The sequence below is a fragment of the Boleophthalmus pectinirostris genome, unplaced genomic scaffold (genome assembly GCF_026225935.1).
Source record: "Boleophthalmus pectinirostris isolate CB_2022bp ecotype Guang Dong unplaced genomic scaffold, ASM2622593v1 HiC_scaffold_21, whole genome shotgun sequence".
NCBI classification, from domain to species: domain Eukaryota; kingdom Metazoa; phylum Chordata; class Actinopteri; order Gobiiformes; family Gobiidae; genus Boleophthalmus; species Boleophthalmus pectinirostris.
This window is the reverse complement of record NW_026571175.1, coordinates 8,709,753-8,732,098: the sequence shown is the minus strand read 5'-3', so window position 1 is coordinate 8,732,098 and position 22,346 is coordinate 8,709,753. Positions and strand designations below refer to the sequence as shown.

Here is a 22,346-nt window from a genome sequence, read left to right as displayed (position 1 = left end):
ACATCTTCCTGGTTTGTGACGTAAGCGTGAATAGAGCCTTTTCTTTTTCCTCGCTTCGTTCTCCTCGATCCTCACTTCTTCAGCTGTCAATCACATGTGTCATATTAAGTGTCATCCAAAAGAAACACCACAGAAGGAAGGAGTAAACATGAGGGAGGCTTCAGGAGCACACATCAGAGAAAAGAATCAAACTTTATTGGTCTCAGCGGAGAGTTTATATCCTCTCCCCTCGCTGTGTCTCCTCTGCAAAATGGAAAGAGAAATTAGACGTGGCCCTTTACTGGAAAAAAAGAAAAAAAAAGAAAAGGGTGACACTTTAATTTGGGCTCCAACTAAGTGCAAAATACGGCACTGAAAGTAACTGGATAAATACTAACAAAGATGTAATTAAGCACTTATTATGCATTTTACCATTTATACGAGGCCCCTAAACTAAAGCGTTACCAAAAAATATGAATTCAAATAAACGTACAGATGGCAGCTTTAATGGCGGTTACACAGCTTCAGTTACATATGGCTAAATTTGATCAACTGTTCTGCTTATTTAGTGTTGAACAGAGTACTATGACTGAACACAGAATGTACTAAACACATGATTAAACAGGTAAAATATGAATCTGAATACTGACTGACATAGCACCGAGTAAGTAGACAGATAAGAACAATAAGAATTCACAGTGCTTCTTGAGACTGGTTTTCAATTTGTCAAACACAAACTGATGGAAGTGTAAAAGAAATATTGCTACATTACTCAAATTATTACTATATTTTATTTATTGTTATTACTGCGTCTTTGGTAGAGTTGTCAATACTAACTGATACTCAAACTGTTATCAAATCATTGTGTGTGTGTTGATACTGAAATAAAAGTAGGCCAAAGTTGGATCGTTCCTGTTTTAGGATGATCTACCGTATTTTACGGGCTATTAGGCGCTCTGGATTATAAGGTGCACTGTCATTAAATGGTCTATTTTCGAACTTTTTTCACCAATAAACCGCACTGGACTTTAAAGGAAACATAACAGTTGGATGGGTCAGTTGGACTATGTTTGTCGTGTTTACTGTGACTCTGGGCTTTGTTCAGTTGTGGCGTGTAGGGAGGGTGCTGTCTGGGACCACTGGATTGTCGGCGTGTTCACAGTGACTCAGTTGTTCAGTTGTGGCTCAGAGTGGCACATTGGACTCCCTTTTTCAGTTCGTTCCTCCGTTCCGTTCCTCGTCTGCGTGGAGTGATGAGTGTGGCTGCGGGTGTGTTTCGCTGCACGGTCGCTGTCTGCTCCGTGCGTGTTTGCATGCACTGCGGGTGGTGTGGCTTTGTAGTTTACTGAAGTTGTGCTGGGACACCCGAGTGGATTCATGTATATGGCGCTCTGGATTGTGGAGCATGCAGTAAATTTTTGATGCAGTTAGAGGCTTAAGAGTGCGTCTAATAGCCCAAAAAATACGGTATATCAAAGTTAAAAGACATACCATATTTTCCACACCATAGAGCGCACTCATAAGCCTCCAACCCCATCAAATCATATACACAAATCAACTCAGGTGTCCCAGCAAGACTTCAGTAAACTACAAAGCCACACAGCACACGCAAACACGTATGGAGCAGACAGCGACCGCACAGTGAAAAATACCCGCAGCCACACTCATCACTCCAGGGATGGAACAGAGGAACGAAACGATAAAGCAAGTGCAATGTGCCACTTCTAGCCACAACTGAACAACTGAGTCACTGGAAACACGCCAACAATCCAGCGGTCCCAGACAGCACCCTCCCTACACGCCACAACTGAACAAAGCCCAGAGTCAGCGCAACAAAGTCCCACTGACCCATCGAACTGTTGTGTTTCGTTTAATGCGCGTTATAGTCCAGTGCAGTTTATTTGTGAAAAACGTTTGAAAATAGACTATTCAATGACAGTGCGCCTTATAATCCAGAGCACCCTATAGTACGGAAAATACGGTAATATTATATGTCATGATATTAAAGAGGAGGTATTTTACGTCTAAGGGGTATTAAAGGGTATCCCCGGGTTTGACTACCCCAAATTTAAGACTTTTTAAAGGCCTTTTTAAGACCACTTGAATGAAAATTAAGACCAACATCACACCCATTTTGCGGGCGAAAAACACCAGATCCAATTCTAATAATGACCAACCAACTACTGTAATTTCCGCTACTTTTATCTCACACTTTGAACCTGTGAAATTTAAGACCTTTTCAAGACTTTTAATACCCGCGGCTACCCTGTATTAACTGCTAACACATAATATATTTAATTCACCATGTTACATTTTATTGTTTTGAAAATGCTATATTCGCCAAAAACAGCGTATTAACATGTTTTTTTCTAAGTGTCACTCTGAGTCTCCCCTCCCTTTGCTCCTCGCATTAAGTCTCTCCCCCTTCAGAACGCTACTACAACACAATCAGCGTATGTCTTGCTCATGAAACTCCTGCACACCACATCAGGTCGTGTGGGCGCATGGATGACGTAGGCTTGTGGGCGGAGCATAGTACAGAATCTTACAGCTAACTGTGAGGAGGGTGAGATCACTAAATTACTCAAACATGCATGGATGACATATAAAACTTCTTCATGCATGTTTTCAATGAGAGAACAATGTTATATTATGGTAGAAAGCTAAAAAAAATAATAGATAAAAAAAATTTGATTGTGAACAATACACGCGCTTTAAAGACACTGCTATTATTTTGTTTAAAAATACATTATGTTTTATTTAGGTGTTTTCAATTGTTATTTTGATAATGATTGATTAATATTATTGAGTATCAAGTCTTTTCCTTTTCCTTTCCCTGCATTGAAATTTTAATATTGTGACAACTCTGGTCTTTGGATTGGCTGTAAACCTTTTAAACAAACCAGTCCATGTTAGTATGATGTAGCTACATTATTTAGCTGAACCTCCAATTATTAATCATGAAACCTTCTTCAAAAATAATACAAATACTAAACAAAGTACTAATAATACTAACAAAGTGAGTGAGTATTTAACCCACCTAATGCTAGGGATGCACCGATCCAGCTTTTCCGATATTTGATATCAACCCATACCAGTGCAGAGACTGAAAACAGAATTTATTTCCTTTAAACACAAACAGCATAAGTCAAAAATGATCCACATGTGTTTTGTAACTGTTATTATCATTTAAAGTAACTAGAGAGCAGCTTTGTAAAAATACAAGTTTAATACGTTAACATTTTAGGGCAAAATTGGCCAGTAAGTTGAAAATTTACTACACCAGTTTAGAAACTAAAATGGGATATCGGCCGCACGGATATCTTGGGCGCAGATATCAAATACCATTATCGTATCGGTGCATCCCTACTTAATGCATTGTTGTTGATTGACCATGGATAAACAAATACATATTGTTCTCTTTTAAAAAATAACCAATGATTTTGCAGATGAGGGGCTCTCTAAAATCATAAATCTTCTGCATCTGTTCGTACACTCAGACAAAGACAAACTAACAGACAACAACAGATACTAACATGATAACAATAGAATATATACACTTTAGCTACCTCTACAAAAAGATACAATTATATATTCACTCTTGGGGTTAGTCTGGTAAAGTTTTGAATACTGAGGACTTAAGAGTATTTGTTGTCCATATTGTCATAACAGAGGATCTTGTTATCTTCTTCATTTCAGGTCCTTCATATCTTCATCAGAAACATGTTCAAATTGTGTACTATTATTTAAAGTGCGCTCTGTACCCTGTCATATGTCCAGTTATTGACCACATTATTGGATTAGCCTGTCTGTTGTAATTCAAATAAAGGTTAGTTTTACTCAAAGTCCTTCAGCTCTTCACAGCCAGCATCGAGTTGATTTCCCAGATGAGGTTTCTCAGTTGGTCCATGATTTGCTTGAGTTGCTGGTTCTTCTGCCTCAACTTCTGCAAGACACAAAAACAAACCAATATTTAGGGTCTTTAGTTCTTCTTTCAAACAGAAAACACTTTTGATGTCATGTGGTGATACAGGAAGTAATAGACCGTGTTTTTAAACTTTAAAAACTAAAGTTAACAGCTGATAAGTCAATGGTGCATCCACGCAGCGAATCTGAACCGGTTTAGCCGTAGATCCGCTCATTGACAGTCACATCTAACTAGTGTTGTGTTAAAAGTGCGTTCACAGTGCGGATCGAAGATGATTTAGTCGCATACCCTCTCTGTGACAACAGGCTGCCGAAAGGATAAGCTTAGCGATAGTCATAAAACCAATACGCAACAAATATGCAGCAAATACGGAGTGGACTGACTGTGGGGCGGATATGGCAGACCGAAAGCGGATCCGCTGCAGATCCCGGTGCTACCAGTGGTTCTGGTCTCAGTCCTGATCTTGTCCCGGTTTCAGTCCTGGTCTCAGTTCTGGTCTGGTCCCGGTCTCAATCCCAATGCTATCAGTGGTCCTGGTCCTGGTCTCAGTCCTAAACCCGGGCTAAACCAGAACTGAACCAGAACTAAACCGGGACTGAACCAAGAGTGTCGGGACTGGCCCAGAGGTGCTCTCGCTTAGACTGTTGGGTGATCAGACCGGGACTCAGACCGGGACTCAGACCGGGACTCAGACCGGGACTCAGACCGGGACTCAGACCGGGACTCAGACCGGGACTCAGACCGGGACTCAGACTGGGACTCAGACCGGGAATCAGACCGGGAATCAGACCAGGATCAAACAGGGACTGAGACCAGGACTGAGACCTGGTTTAGACTTGTTTTAGTCCTTTTAGCTGCCAATCTGTTCATGCAAATATCAAATATCAAATAAAATTTTAATCCGCAAGTACACTCAAGCATATGAAAATAGGCAATTACAAAGTTCAAAGTTTTGTTCTACACATTCTCACATTATATTCTACAAGTTCTAAAATCTAGTTTACACGCTCTCCCATTTTGCAACATATTTACCTTCATACAAAACACCACTCCAGGTATGTTTGTGATGTGGAAACATGATAATATAGATCAGAAAATGTGCTCTTTAAGGCCATCATGTAGTAGTAAAAGAAAAATTTATTGTCATTTACTACTACACGAGTTTCTGCTGTCATAAAATACTGTATAATTGCTAGTTTACTTTTTCTCTTTAATCCAAATGAAAAAAACACGACCATGTGTAACCCAAATTGCTTTCACACTTAAGTTTGTTTACGTCACTTGTATAGAGCGGTCTACAATTCAAACTACAAAGTGTTAATTTAGTCTAATCCTCACCTCATAATTTGCATCAACCCAAAGCTAAACATCTGAAACAATGCAAACAGCTCTGAACATAAACAGGAGATTAAACCACATAAAATAAGATCAAAAAGCCAGAGCTGCTTCAAGATAAACATCCCCTGACACCAGACGTACAGTTTTCTAACACCTTGTAAAATATTCAAGAGCTCATGTTATTTCAGGGCCTTATAACATCACTTTTGTGTGCTTGTTTTTGTGAGAGAGCAAGAGTCTGGGTCCAGTGGGATTTCTAAAGGTTAGTGTTTCTGTTCTTTTAAGCTGCTATCAAGTTTACACCATAAACTAGTGCGATACTTTAATACTTTGGAGGCTCCAGGGAGGGTTAATAGTCGACCTGAAAAATAAGAAGAAACACCATTTTCAACACCAATATTTGGAGAGTCAGGCCACAGGATTAAAAACAGTCTGGTGTATTTTAAAGTTGTTCAAAGATATGCTGGCTACAGTAGAGAAGAAGGTTTATAAAAAGTACAAGTGCTTATGAAAAACAGGCATACACGATGAGCCATAATATTTACACCACTCTGGTTAGCAACACCAATAATCTCATATTGTGGAACATTCAGGGTAAAGACATAATAGTTCAATGTACAAAAGCACCAGAAAGGTTACATAGCACACCATTAAAGTAGACCTATTCTGCAAAATCAACTTTTCAGAGATTTTAACCATGTTTCCCTTTCTCATTTTCTCTCTCAAAGTTGTATTTGGAGTGATTTATGCATGTTTGAGCAATCTTTAATATTAAATTATTTTTAAGACGCTATTTTACAGATCAACCTCCATTTTACTGCCAACAATATACGGCCACTGCTCTGTACTTCTCTAATTTTATTTCCTAAATCTATGATACAAGTAGGATTCAGCAGCGTCTTGTAGTCATTTCGGTACAAGTGAAAAAAGATCCGCTGCCCGCCAGTGTGATATGCAGCTATCCAGTGGAGGTCATCACAACAAAAATATATCACCATTCCTTCCTGTTTAATGCGGCAATATGCCACATTCAAAAGAAATATTTAGTTTTAAATAAAATATATATATACATATAAAACCACTATGCAATGGTCTTTCTCATTCATAATTCTTATAAAATTCAAGAGTGTAACAATTTTCAGGTCTTCTTTTGTGCTACTTTGTCATCTCTTAGCTCAATGACTCACTCTTCATGTGATAAACAGCCACAGAGAGGTGTAAAGTAAGAAAGACTCTCTACTGTAGAGTTAAGAGCAGAAATCTATTAATATGAAACTGGTGTGGCTAACGCTCCTTTAGCCGTGACTAATTACAGCCTCTTGTACAGCACTGAGAGCCCCGGCAGCCATCGATTTCACACAGCGCTCTTAATATCAACTGTTTAGCTGATTGTCCTTGAAGATATCAGAGTGTAGAGCAGAACAGGGCATCAAACTTTTCACATCAAGAATCACCCCGGGACATATGAGGCCTTTTAGTCACATCTATCATCAACTAGCTTTGATATTAAGGTCTAAAATTAGGGGGGTGATAATGAATTTAAGGGGAAAGAATGGGGTTACCAGAGTTTGTATTACACTAGAAGGAAATGATAGAATGGCATAAGACTGATCTATCTCCATTGGAGATGAGCAAGAAATGCCACCAAACCAAATAGTTTTTTTTAGCAATTTAAAAAATCAAGATAAATTTAAACAATACTGTGGAACATTTCAGGCAAAGCAATAACATCTCCCAGGGACAATACAATCCAATTTGGTGCAATGTTAAGAAATACTTTTAGTTTACTGACACTTTGCAGTGACGTCATGCTGGGGGTGTTCTACATGTATCTCTGTGGGGGAATATTTAGCATTTACCATGGTGACAAAATGCAGATGTTAACAGACACTATAAAACTACAAAATGGATTTAAAAAACACATTTTTAAGAGCCTGAGCTTTCATGGTGCTGTTTAGAAGTTTGATTTTCAACAACAAAAGTTGAGAGTGACTAACTGAAAAACTACAGAGTAACTTTTTGAGATGGAAAAGAACTCTTACTACACTGCAGACACTAATGTCCAGGTAAATTCAAATGACTCAATTTAAGCACATTTAATTAGATTTTTTTTTAGATTTGAGTAGAAAAAGGATCTGCCAATGGAATAATTTTTTTCTCAATTCAAGCAAAATAAGATTTTGTTTCTTATTTTTTCAAATAGCTGTTGTTTTTCTTATTTTTAGTGTAACAAGATGTACTTTCCTATTTTAAGTACAAAAAGACATGTTCCATTGGTAGATCATTTTACCTGTCCTGTCAAATTTACTCAGTTCAAGAGAACATTTTATCAATTGGTAAAAGTAATTTAAACTTGGAAAGATTTTACTTTTTCCATTGTTTATTTGGCAGACTGAATCCATACTAGAGACCAGGAGAGGATTTCAGAATGCCTAGATATTTCTCAAAGTACAGGTGAGTGTTTAGTTGTTTTATTTACAAGGCTGCAGTTAGGAACTCCATACCACACACTTGGACACTGACCACTTTGAAAACTGCATCACGGATTTATATTTTACTGAGTCTATAAGGTTATTTCCTCATCAAACATGAGGAAAAAGCATACCAGGAGTTGTTTCATTGACAGTTCTTCTCTCAAACAGAAAACACATTGTGCGGTTTTAAATTCCATACACTTTTACTAGAATAATTTGGATAATTTCAGCCCTGGAATTTACAATCTCTGCTAAAACTAAAGGTAAAAAGAAGCTGTTAACTTGAAAACTACTGCTTCATGACATCACAAGGTGGAACAGGAGCATTGTGAGCTTTGAAGATGTAGATAGGATTACTCAAACATGTGTGAATGAAACAAAACACAACTCCAGATATGTTTATGAGGATGTAATGGCATTCTAACATGGCTTAAAGCTCACAAGAGTCAAGTCTGTGTAATATAGGATCTTTAAACATTCAGAGCCAAACTGTTGCTTTTTTGTTGTAATCTAGCTTCAAAATCCTGGTTTCACAGTTGAAATAACAGCACAGAGGCAGAGCGTGTTTTACAAAGAGTTCATTATGAAAAGGATCAGTGCTATAATCTTCATACAGGAATACAAGAGCTGCAGTTATGAGCAAAACGATCGGGGACCACAGAGAGATACAGTAATCCCACTCACATCTAAATTAGCACTACACTCTTTTACACTTAGAATCAGTTTATGGAATATCTCATTTATTATAAGGGCGCTTAGAGACAAGTTAAAGGTCATATATTACGCAAAATTGACTCTTGAGGGCTTTAAGTCATGTTATAATGCTGTTACCTCATTAAAAACATACCTAAAGTTGTGTTTTGTTTCATTCACACATGCTTGAGTAACCCTGCATAACCGGGCAATCTACATCTCCAAAGTACAAAATGCTTTCTGCTTGAGAAAAGAACTTAATATGCAGGGTGTGTGTGTTAAACATGTGTGAATGATGAAAATAACATTAAAACAGAACAGAAAATAGCCTAATGTGGGCCCTTTAAATAACAATTCATGGGTCAATTCTGAGGAAGGGTATAGAAGTACTATATTTTCCGGGCTATTAGGTGCACTCTTAAGCCTCCAACCCCATCAATCGCAACCGCAATCCAGAGCGCCCTATACACGAATCCACTCGGGTGTCCCAGTACGACTTCCGTAAACTACAAAGCTGCACCACCCGCAGCGCACGCAAACACACACGGAGCAGACCGCGACCGTGCAGCGAAAAACACCCGCAGGCACACTCATCACTTTGCGCGGACAAGGAATGGAACGGAGGAACTATCCGAAAAAGCGAGTGCAATGTGCCACTTCTAGCCACAACTGAACAACTGAGTCACTGTGAGCACGCCAACAATCCAGCGGTCCCAGACAGCACCCTCCCTACAGCCACAGTTGAAAAAGCCCAGAGTCACCGTGAACGCACCAAACAAAGTCCCACTGACCCATCTAACTGTCGTGTTTCGTCCAGTGCGGTTTATTTGAGAAAAAAGTTCGAAAATAGACCATTCTATCACAGTGTGCCTTATAATCCAGAGTAGAGCCCGACCGATATGGATTTTGTGGTGGCCGATATGAAACCGATATAATGGGAGTTGGCGCTGCCGATAGCCGATATAATCACCGATATATTTAGTGATGTAAAAATTCACTGTAAATCTTGAATTGATTAAAAAACTTAGGTTTGGCTCTAGTGAATTCTAAATTGGGTTTATTTAGGCAACATTTATTGTTATTCTGACTCTTTACATCATATTTACATACAGTAGATTGGCCTAATGGCATTTTTGCATCACATTCTAGCTACTAGTGATGGGGATTCCAGTTTTTTTTTTTTTTTTGGAGAACCGGCTCTTTTGGCTCGGCTCACTAAAGCAGCTGGCTCTTTCAGCTCCCAAGCGACTCTTGAGATTGTTTTGTTGCAAGCAGGACTAAACCAGAACTGAACCAGGACTGAGTGTCGGGACTCGGTTTCTATCTCTCTCCTGCACTCGAGCCCAAGATTAGTCCTGGTTTATTTATTTTATGCTGAACTGCAGCCAAATATGCACTTTTTTTTTTATCCTATGCACACGCAGATTTCTGAAAGTTTCGTTTTCAGCCGCTGCTGCTGTCAAACTACGGGTCTACATGCGGCATGAAGAGAAAAAGTGAGAAAAAGAGAAAACACGGCTCCCAATAAGAAGCAGGCTCCCGTTGTTCGCTTCAAAGAGTCGGCACTAAGAGCCGCTTCGATCGCGACCGACCCATAACTCCTAGCTAGTAAACTATCGCTATTAGCCTTTAGCCGTAAATGCTGCGCACCGCGGTAATTAATTATATGCATAAATGTGGATCATTCACACGTCTATTCACAGCTCATTTACATATCAGTGCAGGTCCAGTAACAAATATACGGCCAATGTAGTCACTTTACAATAGACCAATAGAAAACAGCCTGTTTATGTGTGGGAGCTACAGCAGCTAACCGCTAACAAAACCTAAACTAGCTTCAAAGTCGATGTATTTCCAATACTCACCGCTCACACAGGCTCCTCCTCACATCACAAGTCTGCACTAACAAATGTCCTTTTAATCCAGACTCAAACCGATTGTCCGAAAAAGAATATAATCTCAATGTTGCGCACCGCTGCGGGTGTAAACAAACACACGCGAGTGAAGTGACGTCATTCTGGTGGTGTGTTCAGGGACAGTACGGACACAGACAAATTACACCGCAGATAAATACTGATGCGGAGCCACATATTAGGACATTTATCTGTCTGTAAATTGGATTAAATGAACATAATGTAGAGAGTCTAAGCTTTATAACGAGGTATAACATGCCCACGTGAAATATCGGCCCATATCAGCAAGTATATCGGCCGATAGCCGATATGTCTCCAGGTGCCCATATTAGCCGATAATATCGGCCAGCCGATATATCGGTCAGGCTCTAATCCAGAGCGCCTAATAGTGCAGAAAATACAGTAGCAGAATGAACCTTTACTAAGGAATGGGGCAGCTAAGGAGATTTCACCACAATATTTTTGAATCACACAAGAATATCTGTTTTGTTTTCCTTTTTTTTTTTTTTTTTTCTTTCAAATGAGCAAAACTCTTCCATAGTAGTGCACTTTGGCTGTTACTGAGTTGAAGCACCTCCTCTGCACTGACACTAGTCTAAGTGGAGCACCTGCTGTTACTAAATGCCCTGGAGCAGACACTGGTTTAGAGCAGAGCCACAGTGACACTGGGCATTTTCAACACCACACACAGGACTAAAATGCTCCCAGTGTACTGGAGTTTAGAAATAGCCATGTTATCTGATCCAGCAGCTTTGCAGGCTATTTGTTTTTATATATAATTTCAATGGTTAAAGGAGAGCTGGACAAAAGCGTGCTGGTGCATAAGTAAGTTTGTTGTGAATATCAACTAAATACATTTACGTTTTTAAGCCTTCTAGACCGACGGTATCGTATACGATACCGGCAGACATGTTTTACATAACCGCGCATAACTTTTTAACCATAAAAGATAGAGACTTTTTTTTTTTCCTTGAATAGATAAGACCCGTGGCTTTACGAGCATCTTTCCGGCATCATCCTACGTCACACGCACGCTGCGTGGTGACGTAATGAAAACAGGTGTCAAATAGGAACTTCGCTCTTCGGCGCGTGACGCGCTCCATCCATTTTCATTGGCCCAAACTTTGCCAAAGATTGTTGTAAGTCAAGATAGTTTACTCTGTGCTCAAACTGTGCTCATAGCATTTGATAAAGCAGCCCTAAGTACCATTATTTCTCAAGTAAATGGCAAATTACGCATCTCGGTGTGCGTAATTGCGCATCCCTTACTATTTTTATTTGAAAAGTTTTTTTTACTTGCAAATGATACATAATACACCCAACAGGACGTAAACAGCCTAGTGCCGAGCAATGAATCGGGTGCGCGCGGGTGTGAGCAGGTGCGCGCAGATGCGCGCTTGGCGTAGACCCAGCGCACATTCGTGTGCCAAGGCATTTGTTGTTTTGCGCACAGAGGATAAAGAGCACCGGGAAGTCTATCAGAAGAAAGAAAGAACAAACGAACAGAAATGGCACGCAAAGCGTCACTTTCCTTGCTGGAAGCAGTGGCGATGGCAACGGAGCCTGGCAGTGACGCCGAGTCAGATGTGGACACTTTTTATACAGATGAAGAGTTGGATTACCTGGAGGGTCTGGACCCTTTTGAAGAGTAAGTAGCAAATATTTCATAATTATTTAGAGCAAACATCATGCAACACTTGTAGTAAACGGGCGTAAATACATAATAGTAGCATGCGTAATGCCTATTTACGTATTGTTTGGATACAGTTTTATTTGATGCGTGAGGGGTATAATCATTTAGGTGGGGGATGAGATTGTGAACTTCAGACAACTGTTTACCTGTGTTGCACTAGACTTATGACATGTATGTTGTTGTTTGTAGTAATTAGCTACAAAAAGTGGATGAAAGTGGTTTGGGAGGTGTGGATGTCCTAATTAGTGAGGTCATAATATCTTGACACCATTTGGGTGGGGGATGGGGTTGTACATTGTGTTTGCCCCTGCTGCACTAGACTTAGACTTGTTGTAGTACATATGTAATACACAAGTTTTACACAAGCACACAAGCCAACATTTTTTCCTTTTCTTTTGTTTAGTGCTGAGTCAGAGGATGTTCCTCAGGCTCCTCCAGATTCCCCTGTGCCATTCACTTCAGGTGTCTCCCCAGCTTCATCAGTGTCTACAACCCCAGCCACCCGTCCAGAACCATCAACACCTTCAACACCTACGATCTCCTCTGAGAGCAGGAGGAGGGGCAGGGATGGAGGACATGGAAGATCCAGATCTCCACTCCTCAGTACTTCATCTCCATCACCACACTTACTAACCACTACACCAGGAAGACCGCAGCAGGCAAGGATCATATGGGAGGCTGTCATGTGTGCACTGCTGACAAACACAGGGGAAGAGGCAGTGTACTGCATGGAAATGCAAGGCATGTGATGTGGCACTATGCCTGGTGCCTGATAAGGAACTGCTTCCATGATTGGCACTAGTGAAGGACTTGGACGAGTGCACTTTTTTTTTGTTTTGAGGGCAAAAATGACATTTTTAGAGCACCTACAAACTTGATATTTTGCACTTTTGTAGCTAAGACCCTAAACTAAGTATTTATTATGTCTAAAAAGTTGTTTATACATGTTTGCTGTGTGTTTTGAATAAAGGAGTGTGAATATTATTTTCCGTTTTTTTTTTTTTTCCTTTGTATTTCTAGTTCTATAGCTTTTATTACAGCCATATGACACAACTACAGCACTCAGATTGTGAAAGAACAGGTTGTACTGAAAAAATGATGTATAGCACTTCATTAGGGGATAAAAGGAGTTTTAATAGCAAAATTAGGGAAAAAAAATCCAGGCGAGGACAAATGTACCAAAAATGCCCTTAGGTCTGGAAGGGTTAAACATTAAACACATTTCTGCGATTGCAATTTGTGATATGTTTAAAGAGAGGGTATCATGCAAAATTGTGCTTTCTACTAAGGATGAGCTTTTTCTGTGCAAATACTGAAATCGATACTTTGGTTTAAAGTATCTGCCAATCCCTGATATCAACCATTATCAGGTATACTAAGGCAGAAACTGAAAATAAAATGTATTTCCTTCAAACACAAAACATAAGGTAAAAAATTATCCATATGTGTAACTGTTATTTATCATTTAATGTACCAAAAGAACAGCAATGAAAAACATTTCAAGGTGTTTTGGGCCAACATCAACCAGTTAATTGTCATATCACACCAGTTTATAGATCAAAATGTGATATCGACTAAACTGATATCTTGGAGCCAATATCCGATACTAGTATTGTATCGGTGCATCCCTACTTTCTACTATGTTATAATGTTGTTGTCATCAAAAACATGCTTGGAGATTATGGATGTCATCCATTCATGGTTCAATAATTTAGTGATCTTTCCCATGCCATGGAGGTGTCCTGCTTATGGTTGGGTGTAAGATTCTGTTCAAAGCTCAGGCATGGTGATTGTGCTATGATAGTGTTCTAAAGAGAGGAGTGACTTAGTGTAGAGAACAAAATGAAGGGAGACTCATTGTGAAACTTATTAAAACAAGTTAATATGTTGTTTTTGGTGAATATAATGATCAAAACAATATAAGGTAACATGGTGATCTGTATATGTCTACCTGTAACAATAAATGCCCCATAGAAGTAAAACAGCCCTCTTAAAAAAGTAGGATTCTGTTCACAGCGCATATTATAAACAACTCTAACACTCATATTTAAAAGAAGATGGGAACTGATAAATGAATACAAAAAGCCCATGGTGTTTGCAGAGCTCAAAACTACAAGTGCTAGAAGATGTTTCTATAAAAACACAGGATATGTTGTACTTTACAGGGGACATTCTGTTTTGCCGCCCTAGTGATTTGATAACTGTGCCAACTCAAATTGCATTTTTTATTTGATTGCGTTAAATTGTTCTATATTGTTGTTACACGTTTGGACCCATACAGCACTTTCTCCATTTTCCTCGATTAAGTTCAACTTATTTTGAATGAGGTTTTTCTGTCCTAACTTTTCCCATCCTCTTTCTGTGCCCACTTCTTCAGTCTGTGGATGCTGCTCTGTCTTTGAAGTGGTCGCTCTAATATGCAGCGCCACGTTAAATATTCAATAAGAGAAATCCTGTTAGGCAAAATACTATTGTTTCGGGATTTAGTCAGTTCCCATTGTGGATCTCTTTAGTCATTTTGAATCATACTTAAGAGGCCCCTACTTTTTTCCCACGCATTTGAGCAAAATGTGTCTTGGCCCAGTACGGATATATTGTATAAGCAGCTATTGAGGTCAAAAGTCCACTGTGTATCCGCATAAATATATAAAGTGTGCTATTGACCAGTAATCAAGAAGGAAGTTAGAATGCTAATTGCTGTGAGCATGATTGTGCTGGTAAAACTCTGATTTGGCCATCTGCTTTGAATAATAAGGATACTCGGAATGTATAAGGTAAATAAGAAATAACTTTAAGTTGCTTTAAGCAATATTTAAGTTTAGTGCAATTTAAGTTTAATGAATGAATGAATTACTAATGTCCTTTATTTTTCAGTTCTTCACATGTATATGTACAGACAAAGGAATCAAAATTGGACCTCTCCACCCGTTTGTACATTACAAACATACAATACTATACATGGGGATGACAACATGGACCGGACAGGAAGACAGGTAGTAGATAGGAATAAACACTGCAGCATAACATGAAGATAGGGGGAGGAGAAAAAAAAAGAAAAAGAGAACAGCCCCAGACCATGCTCCGATATCAGTGCATAGTTTGGAGGAGTGCACAAAAAACAAGACCTTCGCACATAAGCACATAGTCAAAACACAGTACAAACATTTCACAGAACTAGCAACAGGGAAGGGGAGGGGTGTGGAGTTAACCCAACGTAGGCAGGCAGGCATCTGGATCTGCAGCCATTGGGCGTCGGATACAACTGACCCACCCACCAGGTCAGGGGTGCAAAGCTACAAAGGGTTCGGGAGGGACTAGGTTCTCTCTGCTGTAGTCTCAGGGTGATTTGACTCCAGCCCTGCCTTGGTCGTGACCGTTGCTGACTTGGGGATATTCATCTAAAATTACTTAATAAAAGAAACAAGTTCGCTGACTTGTGTTTGAAATCCGCAGTGCCCAATGTGAGTAGACATCCCCACCAACATCACCACAACAAAGAGCCACGAAGTAGTCAGCACCTCTGATGGATAGCTGCAGATCACACTAGTGAGGAGCAATTTCATTTGCACCAAAATGATTACAAGACAGTGCCAAATCCTATGTGTATCACCCATTATGAAAATTGCAAAACGAAGTACGTACAGAGCAGTGGGCGTGTGGCATGTACAAGTGGTGGTGGAAAACGGGTTGACAAATTGAAAATAAGCTAATACAGATTGCTCAAACATAAACCACTCCAAATACAAGTTCGGGTGAGTAAATGGTGAGTGAAAAGAACTATAACGTGGTTAAAATCTTGGAAAAGTCCATTTTGCATAGTAGGTCCGCTTTAGAATGAACTCGTTTTGCTTTACACATTTTTAAAAGACAGTAAAATTCAGGTACAGGGCCTTTAAACTTGTTTTATTTCAGTGCCAGAACTTTGGGAGGCTGCCAGCTCTTCTCGATTCTATAGTGAAATATGCACCACAAACAAGGCCATATCTCCCCTCAGTGACAGTAAAATGAAGAAGGTCGTAGGCTTGAGGGGCTATCTGATGGCTTATTGACCACCACACGTAAAACAACAATGCTATCAACACCAGCATAGGAGCAAAGACTGGATTTCAAATAAGGAGATAGAGTTTTTGGGAGTTATAGCACTTAAAAATGCAGTAACTATCGTCAAAGTTCTTGCTAGCTCAGATCAAAGTGGTTGTCCTCAGCAAAAGGGTGAAAGACAGAAGTGAATTTTAGATCACTTTATCAAAATTCTGCCACACTGAAAAACCCTAGTTATAGAAGATGTGAGAACAGATGCAGACCACCGCACTACTCCATGCTTTAAGCTAGTGTTGTCATGGTATTAAAATTTCATCTTTATTTCAGTACTAAGCAATAGACTCAAATACCGATTCCAGTACATTGATACTAAAAAAAACCTCTTTATTTGAACAGTCGAATGTGATTTTCAACATTAAATTGTATTGTACTTTCTTTTATATTACCATGTGGATTTATATTTGTATAATCCCTCTGTTATTAAGTTACGACAGAACAGCTATGAAAAACATTTCAAGGTGTTTTGGGCCAACATCAACCAGTTAATTGTCTTATCAAACCTGTTTATAGATCAAAATGGGATATCGACTAAACCGATATTTTGGAAGCAATATCCGACCCATCAAAATTGTCAATATTAGCGCTGATATCTGATACTAGTATTGTATCGGTGCATCCCTACTTTCTACTATGTTATAATGTTGTTGTGATCAAAACATGCCTGGAGATTACAGATGTCGTCCATTTATGTTTGAATAATTTAGTGATCTTCCCTGAGCCCTATAGGTTCCCTACTTATGGTTGGGTGTACGATTCTGTCCAATGTTCAGGCATGGTGACTGTGCTATGATAGTGTTCTAAAGGGAGGTGAGGGTCATTGTGAAACTTATTAAAACAAGTTAATATGTGGTTTTTGGAGAATATAACATGATCAAAACAATATAAGGTAACATGATGATCTAAATATGTCTATGTGTAACAGTAAATGCCCCATAGAAGTAAACCACCCTCTTTAAAAAGTAGAATTTTGTTCACAGTGCTTATTATGAACAACTCCAACACTCATATCTAAGAGAAGATGGGAACTGATAAATGAATACAAAAAGCCCATGGTGTTTGCAGATCTCTAAACTACAAGTGCTAGAAGATGTTTCTATAAAAACACAGGATATGTTGTACTTTGCAGGGGACATTCTGTTTTGCCGCCCTAGCGATTTGATAACTGTGATAACTCAAATTGCATCTTTTATTTGATTGCGTTAAATTATTCTATATTGTTACACATTTGGAGCCATATAGCATTTTTCGGGCGTATTCTAGTCTATACTTGTTCTGATACAGCTCAAGATCATTCTAAAGCTATTCAATTCATTCATTCTTGACCTGTAAATGTGACTTTTTTAGTATCAATACCTAGACTAGTATCAGTTACTTGGGGCTGTAGAAAATGGCAGTGGGTTTTTAACTTCTATGGGGTATTAACTGCTAACATAACAGACTTAGATCACCATGTTACCTTTAATTGATTAAAAAATGCTACATTCTTTGAAAAAAAACTGCTACTGCTATGAGGAGGGTTCAAATAGTGTCCAGGAGCGATTGTGAGATTACTCAAACATGCATGGATGACATATGACATAATATAACATCTCTTCAGGCATGTTTTTCTTGAGGGAACAATGTTATAACATGGTAAAGCTCAAAAAAGTCGATCTTGCATTATACGCTCTTTAATGCAGTAATCAGCAGGTGCTTTAGTGTATAACTGGTCAATTTATAATAGATTACCATTGTTTGTTTGATGTTATTCTATTATTCTAACCCTGTATGCCAAAGTATGCAAAAAAATGTCATTGCTTTTGTTACCTTTTTGCTTGATGCCTTATTGTTCTTAAATGAAAGTTTCCTTCTCCACCCACAGGCCTGCCTGGATTAGAGACGTTCTATATTTTGTCAACATGGAAAAACTAAGATGTACTCTTGGGGGCTCACTGAAAACTCAAAAAACATTGGATGCTTTTTTTATTTTTATTTTTTTATTTTACTGAGTCTGTTAATTTTCTCCCTGTTCCAGAATGATGTTTTCACTCTTGTTATTGATTGATTTCTATCTCATTCTTTCATGTCCATGTTTACTGTGACTAGGGTCCTGTCCACATTAGTATGTATTTGAATCATTTTCGTTGTGGATGCAGTGTTCGTCCACACTGATCCGACTGAAAATGGCTCCAGAGACGGAACAATCTGGTGCCGCCAGCTCCCACAAATTCATCTGAGTACGGATCCGGCACCGTGTGAACACCTGAAAACGCTGATACGCTGAAAGGCTGATGTGGGTCTATGCACTGCGAAGTAGCTAATTCACCGCCAAAACGCTAAGAGACTAGCATATATTCATATATACGGTCTATGCGTATGACCTGCAGACATATAATCTCTGAAAGGTTTCACATGAACCATGTCCAACGCGATAGAAGCACAGAACAGACTCACCAGCAGCAGAACACCCCTGTCACAGAAAGAACACTCATAATCATAGTCATAACCTTTAGTCCGAAAGAAGTTGAATCGCATCAACGCACAATAGCGAGCTGTTTTTTTTTACGCAGTTTCGTTTCAGTGTAAACGGGGTCTAGGTGACATGGTAGTTGTTTTGACTTATGTATTTTTTGTGCACTTGTGTGTTTTAATCATCTCTTTGTCTTTATACAAATTTATTATCCTACTGATACAGATACTTAGAAAAAGTAATTAAATAAAGTTCAAAGAAAAAATATATATAATGTAAATGTATGTATAAGATGCTCAGCGCAACAAAAAAAAATATATATATAAAATAAAAATATAAATAAATGACCATTATTTAAATTGATTAACAGACTTCTTTTTTTTTTTTGCTTTCTACTATGCAACATTGTTCAATCATCAAAAACATGCCTGAGGAGGTTTAAAGATGTCATCCATACATGTTTGAGTATTTTAGTGATCTCTCCTGAGCCCTATCCAAACCCTCCTGTGAGATTCTGTGCCATATATGTGCAATGTAACATGTTATGTGTTGCAGTTAATATCCCATTGAAGTAAAATACTCGCTCTTTAAAAGTACCACCAATATGCATCTCTATCTCTTCACATATTGCCAAAAAGCCTGTCACGATACAGCCTTATTATAAAAGCGAATACACTGAACTTTAGGACTATTTACTCAATTAGTCCATTGAAGCCAAACATAAAACGCATCTAATTTACATATTTATTCCACAGCTCACTTCAAGTTGACTTTCCCCGAGACGTAAACATATCTCGACCTCCATTAGCGGCAGACGCATTGAACCAGTACAGATTTATTTCAATTAAGAGCGAAAAGATCTTTGCAAAGTCTTCACTATACTAGATCAATGCTCTTCACTCAGCCAGCAACACCATACCACCACTGTAATCTTGTAAACAGAAGATTTGACGCAACTAGGTCATCAAGTGCCTCCATCTCCAGGCGTATCAGGAAAGATAATTGCCATCTCTATATTAATTAAGTCTGTAGCATTATTTTCCCATTAAAGCTGATTGGAGGAGTCTTATCCATACGCACATTATAGGAATATTAAGCTAATTGTCTAATTATATTGAAATATGAATGAGTATTGTGTGCAGTTTGGATTAATTTATCTTTGATTAAAATAGAGCCAAGCACACGTTCGTCAAGTCTATCTGAGTCGTTTTTTTGCTGCTTTGAGATGGCAGCGTGGGAGAAATAAATAGGCTCTTGAAGGGGAATTAGATTAGGCAACTTAGATGAGGGTCCGTCACCTGCTTGTTTCTCTGGATATGTCATTGCTTTGCCTGGAGTGTTTCACATTATGACATAAAACAGCTCTACCTTATATTTATTCAATTACAGCTCCAAAAAACCTAGAAAAGTCGATTTGCCAAACAGCAGATCTGACCAATAATTTGGTCTGGTTTGGTCCCCATGATGATTAGAGGTGTGCAAAAATATCAAAATATCGATATATCGTATCGTTTAATGTGATGATACAGCATCGATATCATGGGCTGCTGTATTGATATATCATCAACAGTATTTTTTTGTGTATTTTACTAAATTATTTTGTTACAGCACTACAGTTTTGTTGCTTGTTAAGTGAAAGGAAACTCATTTATGCAACACATTTGACATTTTCACTGTTTTGAGGATTAAAATGGGGGTGTTTCATATTCACTTTACACAAGAACTGGTTTAACAAAGACTTTTAGTATCACAGCATAATTTTGCCATTATTTATATTGAACTGTACAAATTGATTTGAAATATATCATATAGAACTGAAAGCTCACTGTATCGAGATATGTATCATATTGTGGTCTATGTATCGAGGTATTGGCAACTTCTTCATGATACCCAGCCATAATGATGATAAAAAGGTTTAATATCATAATGTGAAACATTTCAGACAAAGCAATAACATCTCCACAAAGAAAAGCAAATGACAAACCCTCCACCAGAAAAGTTACATAATGCTTTCAGCTTGAAGACGTACAAAGTGGTAAGATCTATAGATACTTTGCAGTGACAACATGCAGGCTGTATATGTATGATGTTATGATTTATTTAAACAGTATGTCCAGGAGCCTGTGATCAATACGAGTGTTCATGGTCATTTTAAAATGTTTGATTTTCAACAAAAAGGTGACTAACTGAAAAACTGTTGGCTAATGCTAGGTGGTTTGAGTCTATAAAAATATTTGAGAGGGACTTGTTTAACAGCACAAATCATCTAGGTTGTTGTAGTTTCAGCTAAGTCAGTTATGGTCAAATTGTATCAAGCATATATTCAAGTGTAATAAAGCCTCAGACAGAGCAGTGCCTACAGTTAGCGTCACACCCCCAGGGAATGTTGACGATGTCAGCTGCAAATAATCAAGAGTTAGGATGCTCAGAATGAATAAGGTAAGTGAGGAATAAATTTGGACCACTGCAGACTGTTAAAAAATGTGGTGTGTACAAATGTCAAAAATCTAATTGAAATTCCATGGTTTTGAAATGGTCGATAAACAGCTTGGGGCATTTTAATGGTGGGGTCTACAGCCAATCCTCCGTCTGTAAAAGCAAGTGGTTTGGAGCAGAGTTCAGAGTTTGTCTTGTTTATGATCATGAAATGAAGACTGAAAACGCTTATCATTAGCTTTAATACAAAAAATCTAATCTAAAATGTGTCTATGTGCAGCACTTTGGAAACAGTCTTTTTCATGAAATGTGCGATAGAAAAGATGGAAAATCAAACATTGTGATAAGTCTGTAATGGTCCTATATTCATGTGAGCTTTAAGCCATGTTAGAATTTTGATACCTCATCAAAAACATACCTGGAGTTGTGTTTGTTTTATTCACACGTTTGAGTAATTCTGCATTATTAGTTTGTCTACTTACTACTTAAATGTTACTCAAGCATGAATGAAACAAAACACAACTCCAGGTATTTTTTTGATGAGTATTATTAGATAGATCAGAAAATAGAGTAATATGTTCATTTAAAAGGAAAAAATCTTGAGAAAAGAGCCCAGAATTGTGAGCTACACCTCTGCAAAGTAGCCTATACCGACATCACAACGTTCACCACTTATCACCTGCTTTCCTGGTCCCATACAGTCGTAATACAAAGTGCAAATAAGACGTGCTTTCCCGGTAATCCCAGCTGTCGCCTGTGACTCCAAACATGGATTTTTCTCGACCGGATCTTGTGCAGAATTACAAATACAAGAGTCTTCGAGAGAGCAGAGAGGATTATGGGAAAGAGGTGAGGAGCAGTGCGTGATCCCTGGACATTTATATTACCAACACATCTCCTCTATCTCTGCTCCAGTCTGCACAAGTCACCCAAGCAAAACCACGGCTTAGACAGTGTGTGACAGGGCCCAGTCAAATTTAATTAAAGTGAGCGGCGAATATTAACTGTCAGAAACTACGAAATGAGCTTCAAGTCGGGAAAAACAGAACCTCCACGTTGCGGAATTGAAGTAAACAATCAAACTTTGTTTCAGAGATTTGGTGCTGTTCAGAAAGAGGAGAATCAAACTTCCAAGGTGTTTTTGTGATAGGAATTTCAGTTTGATTACAAGTAAAAAGCTTTGAAATAACAAAACATTTAGGCTATAACAAATATGCATGACTAATTTTGAACAAGAACTAACACAAATATACTGTGATAATAAAATGCAGTGGTTAGCACAAATGATTCAAATGTTGCTATGACTGCAACTTAACTTAAAGCTGTGCAATGTGAAGAGGGT

General features: G+C 38.5%; 1 protein-coding gene across 1 annotated transcript in view; it reads right to left on the bottom strand.

The window, feature by feature from the left end:
• Positions 1 to 1,144: 1,144 nt before the first annotated feature.
• Positions 1,145 to 22,346, bottom strand: part of med30 (mediator complex subunit 30) — a 75,462-nt gene continuing 54,260 nt past the window's right edge. The window contains exon 5 of the mRNA XM_020939313.2: positions 1,145 to 3,925. Coding sequence (XP_020794972.1) covers positions 3,830 to 3,925 — 96 coding nt within the window. The 3' untranslated portion in view covers positions 1,145 to 3,829. The remainder of the gene's footprint in view (positions 3,926 to 22,346) is intronic.